At 37.4% G+C, this 24,957-nt stretch overlaps 1 protein-coding gene across 1 annotated transcript in view; it reads left to right on the forward strand.

Annotated features, from left to right (window-relative positions):
- ITPR2 (inositol 1,4,5-trisphosphate receptor type 2) overlaps window positions 1-24,957 on the forward strand; it is a 416,442-nt gene that overhangs the window by 187,710 nt on the left and 203,775 nt on the right. Inside the window, exons 28-34 of the mRNA XM_084877146.1 lie at window positions 87-212; window positions 2,193-2,315; window positions 3,328-3,528; window positions 4,850-5,101; window positions 7,967-8,092; window positions 20,285-20,413; window positions 21,567-21,687. Of these exons, the coding sequence (XP_084733272.1) occupies window positions 87-212; window positions 2,193-2,315; window positions 3,328-3,528; window positions 4,850-5,101; window positions 7,967-8,092; window positions 20,285-20,413; window positions 21,567-21,687 (1,078 nt within the window). The remainder of the gene's footprint in view (window positions 1-86; window positions 213-2,192; window positions 2,316-3,327; window positions 3,529-4,849; window positions 5,102-7,966; window positions 8,093-20,284; window positions 20,414-21,566; window positions 21,688-24,957) is intronic.

The following is a 24,957-nucleotide window of genomic DNA, read 5'->3' on the forward strand; positions in this document are numbered from 1 at the left end:
GGTTAATGCTTGCATGGTAAAGAATTTTTGTGCAGCTTTTATATTAAATATTAGGTTTGTTATAATTACTGCTCTTCTTTTGAAAGATTTTGATTAGGCTAAGTAAACTCTGCATACAGAATAAAAAGTGTCGGAATCAGCATCAGCGGCTACTGAAAAACATGGGAGCTCATTCGGTGGTGCTGGACCTTCTGCAGATACCCTATGAAAAGGTTAGTTCTTAGCTACTTGTTTTCCTTAATTTTTTATTTTGGTGAATATTTTTAAATGTATAGCAAGGTTACAATGAACATTTCTTTTCCTTGAGCTATTTGAAAGTATGACTCCCATCTGATTCCCCATCATCCTCAAGCCGTTTAGTGTGCACTTTCTACAAACAAGGACACTCTTCTACGTAATCACATGACTGCCTTCCAAATCAAGGAAGACTATGACACTGAATTGCCACTCAATCCTCACAAGCCATTCACATTACTCCCATCATCCTAAGCATGGCCCCTTGATAGGAAGATCCACTTGCAAAACAGGTGCTGTTGGGTTGTCACATCTATTTAAATCTCCTGATGCTGGAACTACCACAACATTGACACTTTTGAAGGCAGACCAACTATTGGGAAGACTGTCCCTTCTTTTGAATCATCTGATGTTTCCTCCTGATTAGATTCAGTTGTGCATCTTTGTCAGGATCTTAACAGAAGTGAGGCAAAGTTCTTCTCACCACTTCCTGCTAGGCTGCACAGAATTATGATTTGTCCCTTGTGGATGACATTTACTTAATGAAGGTGTATGCCAGGATTCTCCGCTGTGAAGTACTCATTTTTCCTTTATTGATAATAAGTATTTTGTGGAGAGTTTCTTTGAAATTATGTAAATATTCCCCCCCTTTAAAAATTTTTTATCACTGATTTCAGAGAGGAAGGGAGAGGGAGTGAGAGGGAAAAGCATCAGTGATGAGAGAAAATCACTGATTGACTGCTGCTGCACACCCCACACTGGGGATCGAGCCTGCAATCCAGGCATGTGTCCTTACTTGTAATTAAATCATGACCTCCTGGTTCATAGATGGACACTCTACCACTGAGCCACACCGGCTGGGCTAAATTTCCATTCTAAATCACACTTTCAATTTATTCATTTATTTCTACCACTATGGACTTGTAGATGCTTGTTTTTCTCAATAGGTTATCCTAGTTTTCTAGTATTATTTATTTAGATTCTCAGATTGTTCCAGAGTTAACCAAGGAAGTGAGCCCTGTTAAGCCAGTGTCTCTGTCCTCTCATATGTCCCATCATACTTTGCTATTCTGCACATTAAAATGTTCCAGGTTCACTTTGCATTCTTCTTGCTTCAACTCAGGAATGAGAGAGTGGGGAAAAGTAGGGGAGAAAGCAAAGAGAAAAAGGAAGAGGTGGAAATAAGAGACAAAGTGAATAGCAAGAAGAGAGACAGAGAGAGGGAAGAGGAGAGAATTAAGATAAGGACAAAAATACATAGAGAGAGGAATTTAGAGGTGGGGAAATAGAGAAAAGTAAGTAGGGAGGATAAACAGGCTGGGGTAAGGCAGGAAGATAAGGGAACAGGAGCAGAGGAGTAGAAGAGGCAGGAGTAGGAGGAAGAAGTGTGGGACAAGCAGTGGGAAGGGAGAAGGTTGAGAAAAGGGGATATAGAAGGTGGGGAAAGAGGAGGAAAAAAATAACCCCCCCAGGAAGATCTGAATACATAGAAATACTGGGAAAGAGGAGAAATCCAAGAAAGGGGAGCAATGCGAGGAATTGGAGGGTGCAGCAGAGAAGGGGGGACCAGAGAGAACGTGGAACCCAGAGAGAGAGGTAGGGAGCAGAGATGTAAGTCAGAGACAGGAGAAAGAGGCGGCTCTGATGGGAAAGCACAGTGGCAGGTTGGGGAGAAAGGGAGGTAGACTGTGAAACAAAGAGGGGGTTGAAAGAGAGAAGGACAACTGATAATAGGAGGGTGAATAAAGAAGCGAGAAACATCTAGAAAATGGGGGGAGGTGTTCTGTGGAGATAGATAACCAGGAAAGGTGTAGAAACAAAAGAGGCACAGAGAAATTGGAGCATGAAACAGCGGCAGAGAGAAAATAAGTGCATGTGTGAAAGAACATAGTTTTTGAGAGTATTTTTGTTCTGATCTGTTTGTTTTTCTGTTTCATGGGCCAATCTTTACCTTACAGAGTGATGAAAAGATGAACGAAATAATGAACCTAGCCCATACATTCCTGCAGAATTTCTGTCGGGGAAATCCACAGAATCAAGTTCTTCTTCATAAACATCTGAATTTGTTCCTAACACCTGGTGTAAGTATTTTAGTGACTTCTAATATTTATAGTAAAGTGTCCATCAAATTTATTTTAGCAGCGTTGATGAATAGAATTTTATTCATCACCTCATTTTTTCCCCTATTAGGGAAGGGGTTCTTGCCCTAAATGTGGAGATATTTTATTTCCATTAAGGAAACAGTTAAACTTGAAAAACTATACAAATTTTACCTGCAGTTGAAGATTTTATTTATATGTATACTAGAGGTCCGGTGCATAAAATTCCTGCATGGGGGGAGGGGGTGTTCCTCAGCCTGGCCTGCACCCTTTCCAATCTGGGACATCCCCCTCACAATATGGGACCCCTGGCTCCTAACTGCCTGCCTGATTGCCCCTAACTGACTCTTCCTGCAGGCCTGATGCTCCCAACTGCCCTCCCCTGCCAGCCTGATTGCCCCAACTGTCCTCCCCTCCAGCATGATCACCCCCTAACTGCTTGCTCCCCTGCCGGCCTGATTGCCCCTAACTGCCTCTGCTTTGGCCCCCACCACAGTGGCTTTGTCTGGAAGAGAAAGTCAGACATCTAAAAGATGTCTGGTCAATCTGGTCTAATTCGCATATTACCCTTTTATTAGTATAGATAGTTTAATTTTAGGAAAAAGAAAGAACTAACTATAATGCCATGAGTAAAATACATACAAACAACTCAAAGGTAGACTTTACTGCCCTGTAGAATGTGGATCAGCTGATACTATGGAAGAGCTGACTTTGAATAACCCGATCATTAAATTATTCTCAAGAATACTGTTGCCCACATGTTAACTTGGATGATAATCAGCTCATTTTTCCAACTAAATTTGTTTGTGAGCTCAGATTTCTTTTCATGGTGAACGATCTCACTGCATTTAGTCAAAGACTTGCACAGAAAACTCACTGTGGTTTTGCATAAAATATAAAACTGATCACAGGCAGGGCCATTCATCTAAGTACTGTAGAAGGAATACAAAGTTGATCATGTCAGAATCACAAGGGCACGGTCCTCTCTCTTTAGCTCCTTGAAGCAGAGACCATGCGGCACATCTTCATGAACAATTACCATCTGTGCAATGAAATCAGCGAGAGAGCAGTGCAGCATTTTGTGCACTGCATAGAGACACATGGCCGCCACGTGGAGTACCTGAGGTTTTTGCAAACGATTGTAAAGGCAGATGGTAAATATGTGAAGAAATGCCAGGATATGGTCATGACAGAGGTATGTTCTCGGTTTGCACGTTACCCACTTTACACAAACGGTATGCTCAAATAAGTGTTTTTTGTTAATTTAGAGCGAGGGGGATAAAAAAAAAAAAGACTTTGGAAAATAATTTAATCATGACTACTTAAGCACAAATATATGGTTGCTTACCTCTAGTGAAGTAACATAAGTTGATTTTATAATTTTCTAAGAGCTTTTCTTTTTCTTAATGAAGTTGTGGATTTTAAATAAAGGTGAAATCCTACAAAATGTATATTATTTAGAATGAAAGTGACAACATTTTATATTTGTAAGTTTTCAGTGTATTATAAAAATGGATTAAACTCTGCTTTTTCCAGTGCCTTTATTACACTTCCTGAAATCTCAAATGGGTGTTCTCCACTACTATTTGCAGAGGGTTTTGAAAGGAATTGAGTTCATAGAAATTCTTTATCAGTGGTTTATCACAAGTGAAAACGTAGCTATTTAGAGTAAGTTAAATGTTTAAGGAGAACAAATGAATGAAGTACTGAATTTATTTGGCCGTTTTCATTGTGATGTTTGAAATTGAGTGAGAATTATGCAATGAGTAAGTGACTCACTAGAACCAAGGGGCTTGGTGGAGAACTGAGAGTTCTTTGAGCCCATTTGGGTCAATCATTGCCCTGTGACCTAATGGCTTTTGAAAGGCCTGTATGGACGAAGACATCTTTCAACACATGGGTACCAAAAAATGATATAGTAGATTATATTGTTTGGGGGGATTTGCACAACTATGTACCTTAACTTTTGGAATGAGGGTGATTTCTATATTGAAACAGTAAGACGTGCCCTGCATGGGAATTGAACTGGCAACCTTTGGGTGTGCTACAAATGTCCAACCACATGAGCCACAGGGCAAGGCTTTGAATTTTTAATGTAAATTTTTGTTGTTAAACATTTTAAGGAACATTTTAACTTGCGATATTTACCATTTTCTTATCTACATTTACATTTATGGGACCCCTGGCTCCTAACTGCCTGCCTGATTGCCCCTAACTGACTTCATTGCCTAGAAGTGTGTGGGAACTAATATGATTTTGTATTATGATTATCAAGGAAATTCTTGCCCCAACTACCAGTCCCATATCCCCCCTGCTGGTTTTGGTAGAGTTCATGACTAATCTCTGAGCACCTGACTAGTATCCTTTCACCATCCCGCCTTGGTATAGTTCTGCTTTTGCAATGTTATCTCGGTTTTTGCAAAGAGATACACGTTTCCAGATAGAACAGGCCTTTGGCAATGATTGCAAGGATGAGTATTTGGTCTGCTATGTAGACTCTCTTGTTATCATTTCAGTTGATAAATGGGGGTGAAGATGTGCTGATATTTTACAATGATAGAGCATCATTTCCCATCCTTCTCCATATGATGTGTTCAGAGAGAGACCGAGGGGATGAAAGTGGCCCCTTGGCCTACCACATCACCCTGGTGGAGTTGCTGGCAGCTTGTACAGAGGGGAAAAACGTCTACACAGAAATCAAATGCAATTCCCTTCTGCCCCTGGACGACATAGTGCGGGTGGTGACCCATGATGACTGCATCCCTGAGGTAAGCCTGGCAAAAGTTTAGCAGCTATAGAATTCTACTAATTTAAAAGTAAGTGCCAGAAGTTCCCTTACTACTACGTATGAGGAGATAATACATTTGGTCAAGGGATTGTGCTTAGTTATACGATTGTGAAAATTTAAAAGAGCATTAATGTGTTTCCTTACTTAGTTCTTTTTTAAAAAATATATTTTTATTGATTTCAGAGAGTAAGAGAGAGTGAGAGAAAGATAGAAACATCAACAATGAGAACACTGGGGATTGAGCCCCCAACCTGGCCACCTGCTCTGACCAAGAATCGAACCGTGACCTCCTGGTTCATAGGTCGATGCTCAACCACTTAGCCATGCCAGCTGGTCTCTTGTTACGTTCTATAAAAGCTACGAAAAGTGATAAGCCTTATTAAAGTATAGCCATTCGAAGCTACTTGTTGGAGTCTCTGAATTCTAAATATGGCCCTTTGAGCAAAATGCGAGATTTACTTCTAACTTCTAGTATATTCTTGAGAATGAAGAAGACCCTTCATAAATAATTCACAGCCATTGGTAGGAGAGGCATGGATGAGGCTGTAGGCTCATCTGTTGGACTCTGTAGGGTCACCTTGCTTTATAGAACAGATGCATTCTTGGAAATTTGTTTTGTTCACACATCATCTTTTACCCTCTGTCCAGCTTGGTTCTGGTACTAAGGAACAAAACTCATTAGAAACTGGTTGTCTGCCAACAGGATTAATGAGGTTTCCAGGAATGGACATTGTAATGTTCTCTTTAGCAACAATTACTACTGTGCTGTATTGTTGCAAAGCTTATAAATGTGTTACACTGAATGTGATATAAATCCAAACATTTTAAAGCAGTCACTTCAAATCTATCAGGTTAGGTTAACTTTCCTACTTCCAAATCATCCTATGTAGTAATGATAGACCTGAAGTATATTTTTGTGGGATTATTGGCACCTCAAACCAGAGGTACTTCATGCTCTGATTGGCTTGAAATAAAGAAAGGAAGCCTAGTATAGTGAGTAACTCCATGGATTCTGCCTTTCCCCGAGGCCTGCTCCTGCCCAGGCTCCTTCCCACACGCAGGTCTCTCTGACCACACACCCTGACCTCTCACATTGTGCCACTTCATTCTCCCTCCTTCACATCTTGATTCCAGCATGACTTCTCCAAGGAAGACTTCCCTGGCCTCCTGGAGTAGGTTCCATCATTTGAAATTTGACACTTGAATTTAATTAGTTATTAATATCTGTAGCCCTTATACCCTCTCCTAAGGTTATAAACTTGATAAAGTCTAGGTCTACAATCAACTGAGGTCTAGAAACATTGAGGTCTGTTTCTATTTACCACTATATTGGCTGAGCCTAAACCTACACTTAATAAATATGTTTTGAATGAATGGACGAATGAGATAAAGAATGAATCAGAATCCTGGACCAGCAGTTTGCCTGGCTCCAATAGGTTATTAATCTTTCTAATCTCCGATTTCCACAGTTTAAAGTGACATAATTATAGTATGGATCAGATAGGATTGTTGGAGGATGGAATCAAGTAAGACATTATATACAAAATGCTAAAGGTGTTGGACAGGCAGCAAACAATGGGTACATTTTAGCTGCTGTCAAGGTGATTATGATAATATTGTATATCAAATGGCTCTGATGTCACCCTACCCTGTGGTCAGACCTTGCACAGGAACCCTGTCACTGAAAGTGTGTCTTGGACCTCGATCAAGTAGGAATAAGCACTGAGGACATGAATGCTGACCCTGTATCACTTATGGTTCTAACTTGAATTCCAGGAATCCCCTGAAATTGCTTACATGATTTCATATATTTGTGATTGTGTGTATGAATATAACACACACACACACACACACACACACACACACATGATACACACACATATACACATTTCTGGGGATATTTGTAACAGTCTTCCTATTTTCAATAAAAATAAAGAAAAGAAAATTGAAAACAAAAAAACTACTGCCCTACACATTTAAAAAATGGTACAAGTTGGTGAGACTCATCCTATTCCTTTATGAGGAATTTTGCTAAATCTGGAAAGGAATTTTACTATATCTTAAAATAATACTTTTTTTTTTTTTGGTAAACTGTGAACCTGTTTCTTCTCAGAAATAGTAATTTCAATATTTTTGAATGATGATAAAGTATTATGTAGTCCACACATTTAAGCATTTTACTAGAACTCTCTTGGTTGCAAGTGACAGAAACCTAACCTCAACTATAGTTTAAATTTTTAAAAATACAGGGATTTTGTTGACATCTGTAGTTGGGAATTGGAAGGATAGTTGTTCAGAAGGATCAAGAGGTTTGGACAATGTCAGCATTCTCTCCATCTCTTGTTCCCTTTTTCTTTGTGGTTTTGCCTTATTCTCTTCTGAGCATAATTTTCCTCCACATGCCTAGAGAAGATGGCTTCTTGGAGTTCAGTTTTACCTTGTCCTACTTTAGCAATGAAGTACAGGGGTGGGGCAGGGAGAGGGAGAGGGAGAGAAAGAATATGGCAGAGTCAGAGAAGCAGGGGAGGGGAAAGGAGAGGGAGGAGGAGAAAAAGAGGGGAGAAGGAAAGGGAGCAGTTTTGATTCCTAGTGTCTCAAATAGATAGACTTGGTTTAAGACCTCTGGGCCCAGGAGAATGGAATACAAGGTCACGTGTTTACCCTGGCTCAGGGGATGGCGTCTTTTAGTAAAAGGAGGGAGATGGGATTGCTTTCTGGGTAGTCACAAAACTTGCCATAAGGTATTATGGGAATTAACTCAGATTTTATTTAAATTTTTATAATTGATATTTGAAAAGGAACAATGAAGAAAACTCATGTCCTTTTGTATTTGAAACTTTCACAGGTTAAAATTGCATATGTGAATTTCGTTAATCACTGTTACGTTGACACTGAAGTAGAAATGAAAGAGATTTACACAAGTAACCACATTTGGAAATTATTTGAGAACTTCTTGGTGGATATGGCAAGGGTAAGTCATACTTTGATCATTAAACAGTACTTCATGTTTAGTTGTCTATATATATATGCATATAAAACAGTATTAAGCATCCAGATGAAAACCTAGAATTAAACTCACTACCTCTGGATATAATCCATTATATTACAAAAGTTGGGAATGACTTCCATAAGATCATGAGTGAAATTTTTGTATACAAAATACCCAGTACAGTGGATAAAGCAACTAAATGTTCATTTTTACTCTTACAACTGACTATATTGGTCTATTTTTAAATGGAAACTTAGTGATCTTTTGACCTCAGTTAGAGAGACATTGGGCAGAGGTCAGTTCTTATACAACCATTTTTCAGGAATGCAATTGCAACCCCGGCTGGGAAGGATCTCGAGAGGTGTTGATGACTGCCTTCAGACAGACAGCAGCGTGAGCCCATGATTCAGGATGTAGCATTGCTCACTGTTGCGTCTTCAGAGGCTTCTCCATTGATTGAACCATTTAGTGTCTTTACTCCTGCCAGTCAAAATATGTTCTTTTCACTCTGAGTCCATTTCCTCTTGCTTGGCTTTTTGAGCAGGACATGAGGAGCAGGTTGGTATTTTTTTAGATACCGTCTAGCATATGTTTTGGTCTATTAATATTGAATAAATAAATGAGTGAATAAAGAAAGGAGAGGATGGTTTTTGATAGCTTGCACTTTAATTTGATAGCTGTATTGGTATTATTATAAGGTTATATGTAGCCTTTAAAGCAATTTTAAAGTTAGTGTGGCTTATCTTTTTTTAAATTTTTAAAAAATTATTTGTTTATTTATTTATTTTTAAATATATATATATATATATATATATATATATATATTATTGAGTTTTTACAGAGAGGAAGGGAGAGATATAGAGAGCTAGAAACGTCAATGAGAGAGGAACATCGACCAGCTGCCTATTGCACACCCCCTACTGGGGGTGTGCCCGCAACCAATGTACATGCCCTTGACCGGAATCAAACCTGGGACCTTTCAGTCCACAGACTGACGCCCTTATCACTGAGCCAAACTGGTTTCGGCGGCTTATCCTTTTTTGCATGCTGAATTATTATGTTTAGGGTCTATTATTTGAAGTGTGTTTTTTTTTTTTTAATCTTCTCTGGTTTTCTCTTTAAAGTTAAGGGACATAATGTTGAAATAAGAGTTTCACTGATAGAAGATAGTGTGTAGAGAACTCCTTGGATCTATTATGCTGGCCTGTCCCAGAGCTCTGGCTTCCTGTGTTCCTGAGTGCTGGTAGATGAGAATAGGCCACACTGGGGAGGGACTTGGAGGAGATTGGGTGGTGAGGTCCGTATTTCCACTGTCTTATAAAAAGATATGCTGACTGTTACCCATTAGTTCACTGCCTCCGTACAATTCTTTCTCGGAGGAGGGAAGACAAAGGGGATATAACAAAGAACTAACTTCAGATCCAGACATCCAAGAGCAATCTTGGATAATACAATGAACCATGCATTATTCTGGTCCAGGAACTCTTTTAGCAGGGTGAATGAGGTCCCCTATGCTCAAGCAAGTGTGAAGGAACACAATTCCTGTTCTACTTCATTTCTGTAGAACTCAAAGGTGCTCATTATCTTTCTCAGGTAAGCCTGCACCTGCGGAGAAATCATCCTGTTCTACAGAGGATTTACATAGCACTCATAATTGCCACCCCTCCTCACCCCCTCACCCCCGCCCCCGCTGTGACCTTATGAAAGTCCTTGTACCTGATCGGAGACACGTATCTCCAGAGACCTTGAAGTAAAGGATGGTTTATATGCCGATGACCGAGCTTTAAAACTGCACGTGCAGGGAGACAGTAAAGAGATTATGGACTGATTTGCAGAGTTGCACTGTGCTACGGGCTAAAGATAAGCTTGAAAAAGATCAAGGTCACATTCAAGGCAGCATGAGCTGCAATGCTAAAGGGATTTTTATTTTTTAAACTGAAGAGAGCTGATGATAGCTGCCACTGATTATGCTGCCTTTGAAACACTCTTGCAGTTGATGTATATATTCTTTTTCTAAAAAAATGTGTACATGCAGGAAGGAGTTTTATTTTCACTATTTTAAGTAGACAATGTTATTTATTGTCTGAAGACTCTAGGGGAACATCAGAATCTTCCTGGCCAATTCACTTATTATGTCTAACCACAACAGCCTAGCTGTACTGCAAAAAGCATTTTTCTCTCTCCTTGTTTCCCCTTTATTTACATGTTAAAGCAGCAACTCTCTTCTCCCCTTACGAAGCATGGCAAAGGATCAGCCCTCCTATTTCAGGAAAGGGGCAGGAAACCTGATGTTACTGTATCTAAGATTTCTCTTTTTCCCCCTTAGGAAAGGTTAAGAAGCTACCACACACTTTCAAATTAAAATATTAAAAAATGTGGTTAAATGAGTAGAAGGATAGCCTTATAGGCAAATGTTCAGGCCAGTAGAGCAGTAGTTCCCAAATCCAGGTAGTTCTCACGCATCAGAATTACATGGGGGATTTGTTAAGACACGATTGCTGAGGCCCACCCTCAGAGTTCCTCGCTCAGTAGTTGTGCTACTTCGCATTTTTAGCAAGTTCCCAGCTGACGCTGAGGCTGCTGGTCCAGGGACCACACTTTGCAAACCACTACGGTAGAGCATGGTAGTTGAGAGGAGAGTTTTTAGAGGCATTAGCTAGACCAGGGTTCAAGTCCAGATTCTTCTGCCTCTTATTAGCTCAGTTACCTTGGGCAAAGAACTTACTCTCCGGAGTCTTGAGTTTCCTTATTTGTAAAGCGAATACGATAATAACACATTCCTCATAGGGTTATGGAGAGGATTCAATGAGATATTGCATAGCACATGCTTGGCACCTGGTAAGAGAGCTGATAACATTACCCATGTATCCATATCATCACTGGTATTATAAGGTTATAGGTAGTCTTTAAAGCAATTTCAAGAAGTTTCCCCAAGACCTGCACCAAATAAGAATGTTGAGGATAACCAAAAGGGAGAGCATCCTGTGTCGACAGGAGCCAGGAACCATGTCCATGAAGCTGGAAAAGCACAATAGCGACTTAACGTAGAGATGGACTAGTTACAACAAAGGTATGAAATCCTGGCACAAGTGATTTACATCCGTGAGAAATGGTAATCTTGAGGAAAGGTATTTGGTAAATTGGACATGAAGAATTATGGGATCTTAGGTTTGGAAGAGACTGGCAGTCGTAGAGTTCACAGCTTTTAGCACATGCCTGCATATTTCCATAAAAAACGATATCACTGTTTTTTGAAACAACTGGTTCCATTATTGCACAATTTTAGTTCTTGAAAGCTCTAATTTTGAGCTAGATTTCTTTTGTAGTCTAATTTTTACCTATATCTTCTTCTTGTATCCACATGGAATGATTCAGTTCAGCAAAGCATAGCTGTTGACTATAATAAACATGACTTTAAAATGATAACATTGTACAACTTAAAGGGACTTAAGATCATTTAGGTTGACCTCAGATTTGACCTCTTTGTGGAGAAATTATTTGCCAGCAAAGGGTGACTTGCCTAGCTGGTAACAGAGCTGGGAAGTCTGCTATAGCCTAATCCAGGACTTTTCCCACAACAGCTTCTCAGATATGTTACAACCACTCTCATGTCTCTCATCATTTTCTCCATGTCTTTCTGGGTTTGTTATAATTTTCTTTTTCTTTTAAAAAAATATATTTTATTGATTTTTTACAGAGAGGAAGAGAGAGGGATAGAGAGTTAGAAACATTGATGAGAGAGAAACATTGATCAGCTGCCTCCTGCCTCCACTGGGGTTGTGCCCGCAACCAAAGTACAAGCCCTTGACCGGAATCTAACCTGGAACCGTTCAGTCCGCAGGCTGACACTCTATCCAGTGAGCCAAACTGGTTTCAGCTGGGCTTGTTATCATTTTCAATATACTTTTGGACTCTCTCTAATTTATTAGTGTGTTTTATATAAATATATATAAATATGGCATCTGGGATGGCACCACAAGTCTCAGGCAGGGATTGTCAGCATGAGGCATATGATTATTTTAGTAAAAATTTGGAGAATAATCTTCTTTTACAGGCAAATAAAACATTAATCGGAAGTAACATTACCACATTCAAACTATCTTCTCTTGTTTCTCTGGAGTCAATTCTTTGTCTGTTATCAGCTTGTTGTTTGCTCTTAGGTAATGCTTTCTATTAAGTCACCTTAACTATTATCTTTCATTTTCCTGTTTGTGTCCTTTTTTCTTTGATCTTGTTAAAGATCCATCTAAGAAAATCTTTCTGAAAGACTTCAATGAACTGGTGCGAGGTTGTTTCACACACCTCTTCCATTCTGATTTTCTGACAAAGACTGAATCCACTTCCCATAGATACACCAGATTTAGGCAGGCAGCAAAGCATTTAGACCCACGAAAAGTTGTTCCACTGTCTTCTGAGCATTTAACGGCAGCCCACTTTGATAAAATTTCAGTTTATAGGGCAGAAATGCTTTTCTTTGCCTTTATAACTGATTGTTGTTGTGTGGTCAGGGTTTGGGAGTCATTATTAGAAAGCACATGGAGAGAGGTGGGCTGTGGTCAATGTTAGCTTCAGACTATATTTTGTCTTTTGAAGGTGTTCCCAAATTTGCTATCAATTTCAAGATTCTATAATGGCCTGTAGTACTCTAAATGATGTATGGGAAGAATGAAATTAGACCAAGAAATAACTTAGAGGCGCACCTAACACAGTGTCATGGCATTGTCCCATCAGTCACTGCTTAACAAGATACATCCTAGTATTTTATTTTCAAATAGATCACTTAAGGCATACTCTCCCTTTACTGAGCCTACCAAGTCATAGGAAGTAGGGATAAAGACAAATTTATATGTACATAGAAACACACTTTCTAAGTTTTTTTTTTTTTTTTTTAATATGATAAGGTTCAATAGGTTTTCTTTGACTAATGGTTTGGTTCTATAATTTTCTTGACTTTCTTAAGTGGAAGGAACTACTGAAAAGTCTCACATTAAAGGGTTCTTTTTATAGTTTTATTAGTTAGCAATGCAGAGAAGTGAAGGGTAGAAGATATTCTAAAAAGCCTATTCTTTTCCCTCAGGTATAATTCTATTTTTCTCCTCAACATTCATGCTGAATTACAATGATGGTGCTACATGCAATGCATTCTTGTGTGCCTATTCTTGATTGACGATTGGTTGGTCCCTGGCCTGCATCATACTTTCTGCCTTGGCAGCAATGATCATAGTTGAGCAGTTCCTTCTTGAACACTTTTTCAGTTGGCCACCAGGACAATAGTCCTGTTCTGTTTGTCTCCCACCTCACTGGCCACTCCTCAGTTTGCTGTTTCCTCTGAATCTTTCCAGCTTCTAACATTGGAATGTGCCAGGCTCAAACCTTAGGCTTGATCTCTCTGTGTGTATGATCACTTACTTGCTAATCTCATCCACTATCCCTACTGCAATGCCAGGCTGATTGAAGCATGGACCCTTCCTCAGATGTCCAGTCTCACATATCCAACTGCCTATATGACATCATTGTTTGGCTATCTAATCACCAGCTCTTCATTCACTTTCATGTCCTGCTAGAAGTTATTTTTCCCCCCAAATCTTTTGCATCTCAGTAAATGGCAATTCCATTAATCGGCAATTCCATTATTCAGCATTCAGGCAAAAAATCTTGGTGTCATCTGTAAATATTACTTTCTTACACTCTAAATCCAACCTTTTAGCAAATTCTGCAAACTCTAACCTTGAGATAGTTACAACAGGACTGCTTCTGGACATGGCATTACTGTCATCCTGCTCCAAGGAACCATTAACTCTCATCTGAATTATTGCAATAGCCATAAAAACCTGTTTCCATGCTTCCAGTCTTTTTAAAAAAATGTATTTTTATTGATTTCACAAAAGGAGAGGGAGAGAGAGATATAGAAACATCAATGATAAGAGAGAATCATTGGGCCGAAACCGGTTTGGCTCAATGGATAGAGCGTCGGCTTGGGGACTGAAGGGTCCCGGGTTCGATTCCGGTCAAGGGCATGTACCTTGGTTGCGGGCGTATCTTCAGTAGGGGGTGTTCAAGAGGCAGCTGATCAATGACTCTCTCTCATCGATGTTTCTAACTCTCTATCTCTCTCCCTTCCTCTCTGTACAAAATCAATAATATATATATATATATATATATATATATATATATATAGAGAGAGAGAGAGAGAGAGAGAGAGAGAGAGAGAGAGAATCATTGATTGGCTGCCTCCTGCATACCCCACCACCCAGGCATATGACCCAACTGGGAATTGAACCGTGATCTGGTTCATAGGTCCAAGCTCAACTCCTGACTCACTCTGGCAGGGCCATGCTTCCACTCTTGCTCCCCCACTCCATCCAGTCTCTATAGCAGCCATAATGATGAAAATGAATGATAATAGTAATTTTGTTCACATCTCTCCTTTGCTCAGATTCTGCCCAGGATAAAACTATATGATTTGGCCTCTCTTCTGTCCACCCACCCCTTCCCCATGTCCTCTTGTTCCCTCGCTAGCTAGCTCCCATCTACTGACCTCATTGCTGCTCCTCAAATATGCCAAACACAGTCCATCTCAGAACACCTGTGTCTGCCTGGGGTGCCCTCGTCCTCTAGGTGTCCTCATGCCTTCTTTCCTCTCTTCTTTCAGGTTCTGCTTAAAAGTCTTCAGAGACTTCCACTGACCACTCTGTGTAAAGTAGCAGCCTTTTCCCTCTGTCCCTCCTTCACTTGCTTCTTCCCACCTCCTTTACTTGACATTTTTTATATGCGTGTTTGTTTCTACGGAAAGAAAAAAGGCCAGAGATTTTTGTCTGTTTGATTCACTGCTACCTACCTCACTTAGAGCAGTGACTCACACATAGCAGGTACTCAGTATGTTTTATGGGACAAATAAATGTCAACTGCAGCTAAAAATATCTCAAAACAGAATTTGAAAACAAAGTAAGTGTGGCCTCAGCATAGAGATAAGTAGCTATATTAATGTAATTAATTGCTTGAAACAGATTTTTACATATGTAAGATATTATTATATAAAAGAAATGGTCAACCATTTTCAGGGATGAGCAAACTTTTTCCATAAAGAGCAACATAGTTAATATTTCAGCTTTCAGGCAACTATCATAACTGTTACGGCAATTACTAAAGGGAAAGGAGCCATAGGTAAGATGTAAATGAATGATATGGCTAGATTTGAACCATGAGCTGTAGTATTATTTCTCCTGAATTATCAAATTAATGATATAAATTAGAATAGTGATTTTTGTAATTTTTTTCACCTATTGATCACAGGTAAGTACAGGGTGGGCAAAGTAGGTTTATGGTTGTTCATTTAAAAATAAAACAGTAATTACTAAATAAGAATATGATTGTAAACCTACTTTTGTCCCACCCTATAGAACATTCTTTGCATGGAATAGGCATTCAACAAAATTGTTCTTTAGAATTAAATCAAAATGACATTGAAGGACACAGGCTATTTGAGGTGAAATGAGCTCAGCTCCTAACATAACATCATATAATATAAATTGCAATGGATTTTAGAGATAATTGTGAAATGATAAAAATGTATGGAAGATAGGTAAATATTTATCAGTCTTTGGATTAGAAAGTTCATTTTAAGCAAAAAAGCAAGGAATTAAATTAGCTAAGAAAAATAATAAATGTTTCATTATTTGAAAATTTTGAATTTAAGTACATTAAACATACATAAAAATAACGAACATCAAAATAGGAAAAGTTATATATTTAAAAAGATAATGATCCTTACATAAATATATGAAAAACACTAATACTATATAATATAAAAATGGGCAGAAGCCTGGCATACATGGTTGATAGAGGAGGAAATAAAGGTAATTGCCTGAAAAAAATAGTCAACTGTTAAGATTTAAAAAAAATACAAAGGAAAATAAGATCCAATTTCCAGCTATGAGTTATAAGAATAAAAAGATAGTATTAAATCTTGTTTCACATACCTTGCTGACAAAAGTGTAGATTTAGGCTGTCTTTCTGGAAAGTATTTTGATGTACATTTAAAAAAGCCTCTATCCCCTTTTAATGTGTCAAGTAATTTATCTTCCAAGAATCTGTCTTCAGGGAATAATTAGAAATAATATGAAGAATTTATGATCAAAGGAGTACAACATACTCTTATGATAATATACAAATAGAAATATTTAATTTTAGAGAAATGGCTTTAAAAATTATGTTATATCTATAAGTTGTTATAAAGTCACTTTGAAGATTTTTAATGAGAAGTGCTAATAATAATTGCATGATAAATATAAAAAAGAGAATACAAAACTGATTATCTAGATTGATTTTAATCGTAGAAATATATATGGTAGAGCAGAAAGATTAGAAGAAAAGATTCCGTAATGTTAATCACATTTGATCTGGATTTTAGGTTTGTGGATAATTTTGTATTTCTGAGTATTGTGTGAGGGTTCCTACCATTAATATATATTGAGGATGGAGGTAGAGGCAGAGTAGCTATCTTAACTTCTTTCTCTTTCACTCTGATCTCCAAGCAGAGCCTGGAAGCAAGAGCTAGTTTGTGGGAATGAGGAATCATACAGTGTTTTCACACATAGGTTGTTGATAGCATAGTACATGTATTATTGCCCAGCAAGTTGTATAAAACTGTTTACATATCCTTCTCTGCTGATTCCTTTTTTTTGGTGAAACATTCCCAAAAAATCTTAATCTGAAAGTAAAGGATTTTGCTCAGGGGGGAAAAAAGAATTCACACAAAAGACCAACAAAAAGGAAAAACTAAGGGGAAAAAAAGATTTATATTTTTGTTGTTGTTGTTATGTATACCTCAATTCATCCCAAAAATGAATTAAAGTGTGATTGTGCATTAAAATGATCGATAAAGCTTGCCTTTTAAACTAAGTATTTAGAGCCCTGGTTGTGTGGCTCAGTTGGTTAGAGTCTGGTCCCATACACCAAAAGGTTGTGGGTTTGATTCCTTTTCAGGGCACATATTTAAGTTGTGTGTTGGTTCCCTCCCTGGTCAGGGCGCATATGGGAAGCAACTGATTGATGTTTGTCTTTCACATAGATGTTTCTCTTTCTCTCTCTTCCTGTCTCTCTCTAAAAAACTAGTAAAAAACCTAACATATCCTCAAGGGAGTATTTAATTAAAAAGAAAATAAGTATTGAGAAAATGACACTACATGGAAAATGTATGTGTGCAAACAGGTTGAAACTTTATTTTTTTATTTATTTTTTTAAAATATATTTTATTGATTTTACACAGAGAGGAATTGAGACGGACAGAGAGTCAGAAACGTCCATGAGAGAGAAACATCAACCAGTTGCCTCCTGCACACCTCCCACTGGGGATGTTCCCTCAACCAAGGTACATGCCCTTGACCGGAATCGAACCCGGGACCTTTCAGTCCGTAGGCCAACTCTCTATCCACTGAGCCAAACCGGTCCCGGCCAGGTTGAAACTTTAAAAATATAGGTATTACACATGAAAAGTTAACGAATGTGATGTGATTTTATTGTTGACAAGTCAATAAAAATAAATATCAGGAGAAAGAAGTATAGTTATTTATTTATTAGGTTCTTTTTTACTGAAAACGTTTTGAAGATTTAATTTTAAAAGTGTCTTCCTACATATCTTGCCTATCTACAGTATTACAGCAAGGCTGAAGAGGTGAAAATGTTATTTATATGGCCAGAAAAAAAAATACCCTTTTAAAAAATTCCTCACCCAGAGATAATGTTTTATTGATTTGAGAGAGAGAGAGAGAGAGAGAGAGAGAGAGGGAGGGAAACATCTGTGTGAGAGATAAACATCTACTACTGGGGATCAAACCTGAAACCTAGGTATGTGCCCTGACCAGGAATCGAACTCATAACCTTTTGGTATATGGGACAATGCTCCAACCAACTGAGCCACTAGCCTAGGGCCAGAAAAAAATATCTTGAAAAACTTTGAATTCTTTATCCAAATTAATTGAGGAATAGAGTCCACACAGTTTTGTTTACCCAGACTTTAAAAAAAATATTTTTTACTTTTCACTTAATTTATATTTCTGATGATAATATATTCAAATTATATATACTTTTAAAATTATACTTTATATTATAAAGAAGATATGTTCAAATTATGTGCACTTTAAAATTATAATAGAACATAAATTAAAAAAAAACTTGATTATAGCTATATAATTAGTGGTTGCACTGAAATGGAGACAAAAATAAATTTGGTGTTATAAATATATACTAATTTACAAATTATGTGTCTTGTTTTATTACCCCAAATTTTGCCAGCTCATCAACAGAATATCCATGTCTGCAAAGTAATAATTAAATTCATTTGTCTGACATTTTGGCTATGTTAAGAAAACTTGTTTTAAACGTAGACTTTTCATTACCCGGGATTTTGAGGGAAGCCTTTAGGTAGAGATAAATTGCTGCTATTAATCCACTGACTAAAGCAAATCTTGCTGCCTCTTTAGCAAGTGTGCGTTTGCAGGCACTGCAGTGCTATACTCTCCTAGCTCCAGAGAGCCCCCCACAATTGTGTGAAATGTCACTGGGTGCGGAGAAAGGTTATTTGGGCTGCAGATGGTAGCATTGGTCTGGTACCTATTCTGCTTTAATATATTTTTATCTTACTGATCAGAAATTTTCACTATAAAAGCCAGTGCTGGAAAGATACTAAATGCAATAAATCCTGCTTCATATCCATTATGGGAAAATTGATTTTATATTATTCTGGGACCACATTAAATTTTAGTCCTTGCTTAGATGTTCCACAAATATAACCTAACCCAAAGTTAACCTAAATCAAAATAATAGTTTTTTTTTGTTCTCCCATTTTTAAAATTAATTGACTTATTCATTTCACAACATTTATTGAATGTCTTCTGTATGCCATGTACTATGTTATATGCTGGAACGATAATGAAATGATTATATAATTTGACACAATTTACTTTCTTTAATTGCTCTGTTTCCTACAATAGCTTCTAATGCGGCTCCATCAGATAGATGTCATTTGATAGATGAAAAAGAAATGAATTGCCCCATGGGAAGTAACTTAAAAGCAAAACAAATCCTCTGCTCTTTCTTCTATCTCCATTTAGCAATTACTGTTATTTTCAAACCAAAGCATTGAGACACATGGTTGGAGAAGGGAATTTTTTTTTGTGAACACAAATAAATTCACAAATAAATTCTCTTTTGTGAATTTATTTGTGTAAAAGGTTTTAAAGCAATATCATATTAAATTGCATTTACTTATTCTTTTTATTAATCACCTTATTGAAATATCTGGAACATATGGCCACCATAATATTTACCTGCCATATTAAGTGAATATTTAAACTTTCTCACTCTGTTTTTTTCAAACTTCATACTCACCCACCCCTCTTTATTCTTCTTTTTATCTTCTTGTCTTTTCATCACCCATCTTTGTTTTTCATTTGCTTTTAATCATGTGTCTTTGCTTTTGCAATTTGTCTACCCTGACATACTTGGGAATGTACAGTTTAGCAAAATTACAAATTTCTGCCACATTAAATCACATATAAAGTTCAAAGTCTATGTTCTCTGATTTATCCTCACCTCTGGCATTGTCTCTTCCCACTTTGCCTATTCTGAGAAGTTGGCCCACAGATGCACCCAGGTAAACCTGTTAATGAAAAAGCTGAAATTATCGGAAAGGATTTTATCCTCTTTTAGCTTTCTATTTCCCTTTCCAGATACTTTCTGGTTTGCATCCTCTCATTGAGGCTTGGTACAGATATAAGCCCCCATTAATCACACTCCCCACTTTCTTATCCTTATGATTATTTCCTCTTTGGCTCCTTCAGATTGACTGGAAAGGTGTTTTTCAGAAAATCTAAGCTTGGGCATGGAGGGCGAAGGTTGTGTCCAACAGTAGGGAGATACGGTTCAGGAAGAAGGGCTGCAAGAGGGGAAGGGTGTCTGTGAATGGTTTCCGGTTCTAGGATGAGATGATAACCAAACTTAAAGGAGGAACTACGACAGATTTTAGGCAGAGGCATTTCTATTCAAAGCAACTTTCCAAAGCAGAAGAAATGTTATAATCCATCACTTCAGGCCATTTTTAGAAGGTCCCAGGACTGAGTTATAATTCAAAGATGTGATAGAATGTATTGAGCTGTTCTATTTTTATCCCTCCAGGTTTGCAACACAACCACAGACAGGAAACATGCAGACACCTCCCTGGAGAAGTGTGTGACGGAGTCCATCATGAGCATCGTGAGCGGCTTCTTCAATTCTCCTTTCTCAGACAACAGCACCAGCCTCCAGGTAGCTTAACCCAATATGTGCAAGGCATCCCTACACACAGATTTTATTTGCCTTACTCAAGTAGGAGAAACTTTAACCTGATAAGGAAGTCTTCCCTACATTTCTGAGGATGACACTTCTCATGTTAATTACTGTTACTCTCCTTTGTGAGTTTACCGAACTTTATTTTAAATAGAGAAGTCCCATCTACAAGTTAAACTGTTCTTGCTCCCCCTCTAAGCATAATGGGAACTTTCATATTGTATGATGACTGTCGAAATAAATGGATAGGCATTTTTACTCAATTCCATGTTAGTAATTTGTCCTGAAAAAATTAGCAGTGTTTTATATAGCATAATTTTTATTCAAGTATTTATAGACTTCAAAGTTGCCATCTACCACAAACGGGGGGGGGGGGGAGGGGGGGGGGCAGAGCTAAATAAATCTACTGTATCTGTAATATTTATTAAAAATCATGTTTTAAAAGAAATATTTATGATTGGGAAAATGAACATGAAGTAAGATTTAAAAAGGCCACAGAATTGCATTATACTGTCATCCATGTTTTCATGCATACATACATGGAAAAACACAGTACAGTAATTATCTTCAAAATTTGGATACTGATTACCCCTATGTAGTAGAATAATTGGTAATTTTCATGTCAGTGATTTCCAAATATTTTGCAATAACTGTATATTGCTCTTATAAAAATATAATTTCAATTATACTTTCTTTTGGAAAAACTTTAAAACTGTTTGATTGAACCATTTCAAAATTGTTGTCTCCTCTACTTACCCATCATATGGAAACCAAAATGTACAGTCAAACGAATACATTCAGAACACCTTCTCTCTATTTATTCTGATAAATAAGCCAGAGATTTTAAAAATGTACTTAAATTCATGTCACTGACTTCAAGAAATGCCATATTTTTCTGATTAAGAATATAGTTCAAATGCAAATAATTGACTTCCTATAGTGTCTCTGGCTCATGCCTCTCATGAAATAGGTATGTAATAAATAATTTTGAATTAATATGCATTTAATAGTTCTGAAACAAAAAATATTATATTATGTTTCATTTTGATGAGCAACTTTGATAATGCATAAATATATATCAGGTGTGTTAATGGTTTAGTGGCCTATTTGTCTTTCTTCTTTCTGTCTTCAGACACACCAGCCAGTTTTTATTCAGCTGCTGCAATCTGCCTTCAGAATTTACAATTGCACCTGGCCAAACCCAGCCCAGAAGGCCTCTGTGGAGTCCTGTATCAGAACTTTGGCAGAAGTGGGTAAGTCATAGTGTTGGATTTTACTTATTTTACATTTTGTTGAAGAAATCAGGCTTTTGGCTAATAGGCAATATTAAGCAGCTTTTCAGTTTATAATTTAGTAAGAAAAGCAGGTATAATTTCTGAAAGCTTAGCAGTAACGATTAGCAAATGATTCTGAATATTGTGTAATTTTGGAGAGGATAATATAATTATATTTCTTTTAGAAAACTATCTTAAAATTTAATTATTTTATTGTTTAATTGTTCTATTTGTAAACTTAAACTTAATATTACATATAGCACTTTTAAGCCAGTGAAATTTTATAAGAATGAGTTTTGTTTAATTATCTCAGATTTCAGCTAAAACCGGTTTGGCTCAATGGATAGAGCGTCGGCTTGGGGACTGAAGGGTCCCGGGTTCAATTCCTGTCAAGGGCATGTACCTTGGTTGCGGGCATATCCCCAGTAGGGGTGTGCAAGAGGCAGCTGATCGATGACTCTCATCGATGTTTCTAACTCTTTATCTCTCTCCCTTCCTCTCTGAACAAAATCAATAAAATATATTTTTTTAAAAATTATCTCAGATTTCATTCTGGAATTGTCTTGTCTATTAAGTAGCCAGTCTTATTAATACCTTCAACTGATGGTAGGCTTTATTGAGGATTTTTTAGTTTTCTAATTTTGTTTGACATCTATCAGTATTTATTGAGAGTACAAATGGCAAAAATGAGTAAATTCTAGAAAGAATTTCTCAGATTTCTCTCTCTTCTTTTTTTTAAATGTATTTTATTGATTTTTTACAGAGAGGAAGAGAGAGGGATAGAGAGTTAGAAACATGATGAGAGATAAACATTGATCAGCTGCCTCCTGCACACCCCCAACTGGGGATGTGCCCGCAACCAATGTACATGCCCTTGACTGGAATCGAACCTGGGACTTCTCAGTCCGCAGGCCAATGCTCTATCCACTGAGGCAAACCGGTTTCGGCTCATCTTTTCTTTTGTTGACATTAACTAGGGCCACCTTATAGGTGGCAGAAGAAAGAAGGGAAAAGAAGTACAGGCTTGGCTGTATTTAAAAATCAGGGGAGCTTCCATTCTCTCCTCAGGCTGGTTCTGCAGGCATTGGGGAGGAAGGGCAGCTTACAGTGTGTGTCATTACTGCTGACATTTTTTGAGCATTTACCATGTGCAATGCTAAGCATTTTACATTCATTATCTCACTTAATTCTTAAATAGGGTTATTGAGTATTTACATTTCTTAGTTGCAGAAACAATTTTTTAGATGAGGCAACTTGACTAAGGTTATAGTATGTGCTCAGTAAATATTGGATACTGAATGAATGATTTAACTAATTACTGACTTTTTAAAACATATTTTAGTCTTTTCCCCATACCTAAGTGATTTTCATATTGACAAAATTTAATGACTGCTCAATTTTAATTAAAATAAATTAAAAAGCAGTGAAAGCCCAAGAGGACAATTGAAAATTATTAACACTAAGAGACTAATACAAGGCTTGATAGATTTTTTTTTTTGTATACTAAAAAGAAATAGAATACATTGTAAAGAAGATATCAGTCACAATATCCCTTAAGCATTTAAATAAAATGTTAAATGCTTAAGGGATAACTTCACAAGAAGCATGAGAGAATGTATGATAATACCATTTTGAGGGACACAAAGGATTTGAGGGCTATAAATAAAATATTAATGTTGCTTATCTCTGAGTAGGGGAGTTATAGATGAATCCAGTCCTATTGTTCATGCTTTTATACAACTTCTGAGCTTTTAATAGTATACATTCAAGTTATAATAAAACATGACTAAGAGCATTTTTATTTGGATCAAATCAGCTGGGAAATTGACTAACCAGTAAAAAGACAAAAATCCAAAGGAAAAGCAAAGAAATCTGATATGTTTTTTATGGCACACATTATCTCAGCTGCCAAGTATATGTCTATATTTTACATTTTAAAGAAGTCTCTTCTCCCCCCTTTCCCTTTCTCCCTCAATGTCTCCTCTTCCTTATTTTCCTCCTCTTCTTCCCCCCTCAGTATTTAACAAATGCAATGGGGAAAACACCAGTTGGCCCAGCACAGAGCATAGACGGCATACTGTTCATAACATTTAGAAGCTGAGACACAAAGAACTTTGAGGCACAAGTGAGAATCCATGTTTTGTTTTCATCTCAGTTCCGACCTCAGTGGTATTCCTTGTGTAGTCAAAGCATAGCAGGATAGCAGAGCTTCGGGGGTTTAAAATAGTCACCGACACTGTGTTAGTCTAAAGATAGCTTTTATTTCTAAGCTATAAGATTTCATTCTCTACCATTTCCTCTACTGGCCAGAAACCTTATGATGTAACGGGAAATCCTAGTTACTTTTCATATGCAATGAAAAGCATGTGATGGGAAGCATAAATTAAAAAAAAAATCTCTAAATCAATGATCAAGAGAGATTTAAAAGAGTGATGTTTTTGTGTAAACCCTCAGTTTCATCTTTGTGAGAGGCATGCTTTCCTCCTCTGTGTTTCTAGGTTCTATCTGAGTAGTTATCAAAGCTCTGGGAATTCTGTACCTACTGGTCCTCTGCATCTGTACCTCTCCTTCCTCCCTCTCGATAAAGGCCCTTTTTTTTTTTTTTTAACCCATTATTACTTCCTTCTTGGACCTGTGTTGGAATTCACTGTTCTGTACTTCCCTCTTTCCTCAGTTAAATCTGCTACCAGAGTAACCTTCTTCAAGTGAAATTCTATCTATTGCAACAACAGAGACCTCAGCCGTCAGTGGCTTCCCTTCGCCTAACAAAGTAGACAGATTCCTCATTGCAACATTCGTGGCTTCCACAACACAATCACACCTTCTTCCTTTTTGACCTCACTGCTCACTGGTTCTCACACCCCTGCTATGTGACAGCACACTGAGCCATCATGCCCCATACATTGCTCACACCATAACCTTTTCCCCCTAGTGTCTATCATTGCCATCTCTCAGCGCCTTTTTCATTCCTCAAATTCACCATAAAAACCATTCCTGACCCCCAATTGACCACTGATATTTTCTTATGGTCTTCACTTTATTCTAACTTATATCACCATCAATCTGCATCTTAACTGCTCTATTTGATTTTGAGAGACAATAATTATGAAGTATCTATCAAAATGAAATTAATGGAAAGCTATTGTCTAGAATGAAGAAGTTGAAAAGCAAATTCTGCTTTGTGATGGTTAGGTTTACCTTTTTATTTATTGGTGAATACTGATCATGGGAAAACATATAATTGAAATG

The sequence above is a fragment of the Pipistrellus hanaki genome, assembly GCF_964339955.1.
Source record: "Pipistrellus hanaki genome assembly, chromosome: 3".
Lineage (NCBI taxonomy): Eukaryota > Metazoa > Chordata > Mammalia > Chiroptera > Vespertilionidae > Pipistrellus > Pipistrellus hanaki.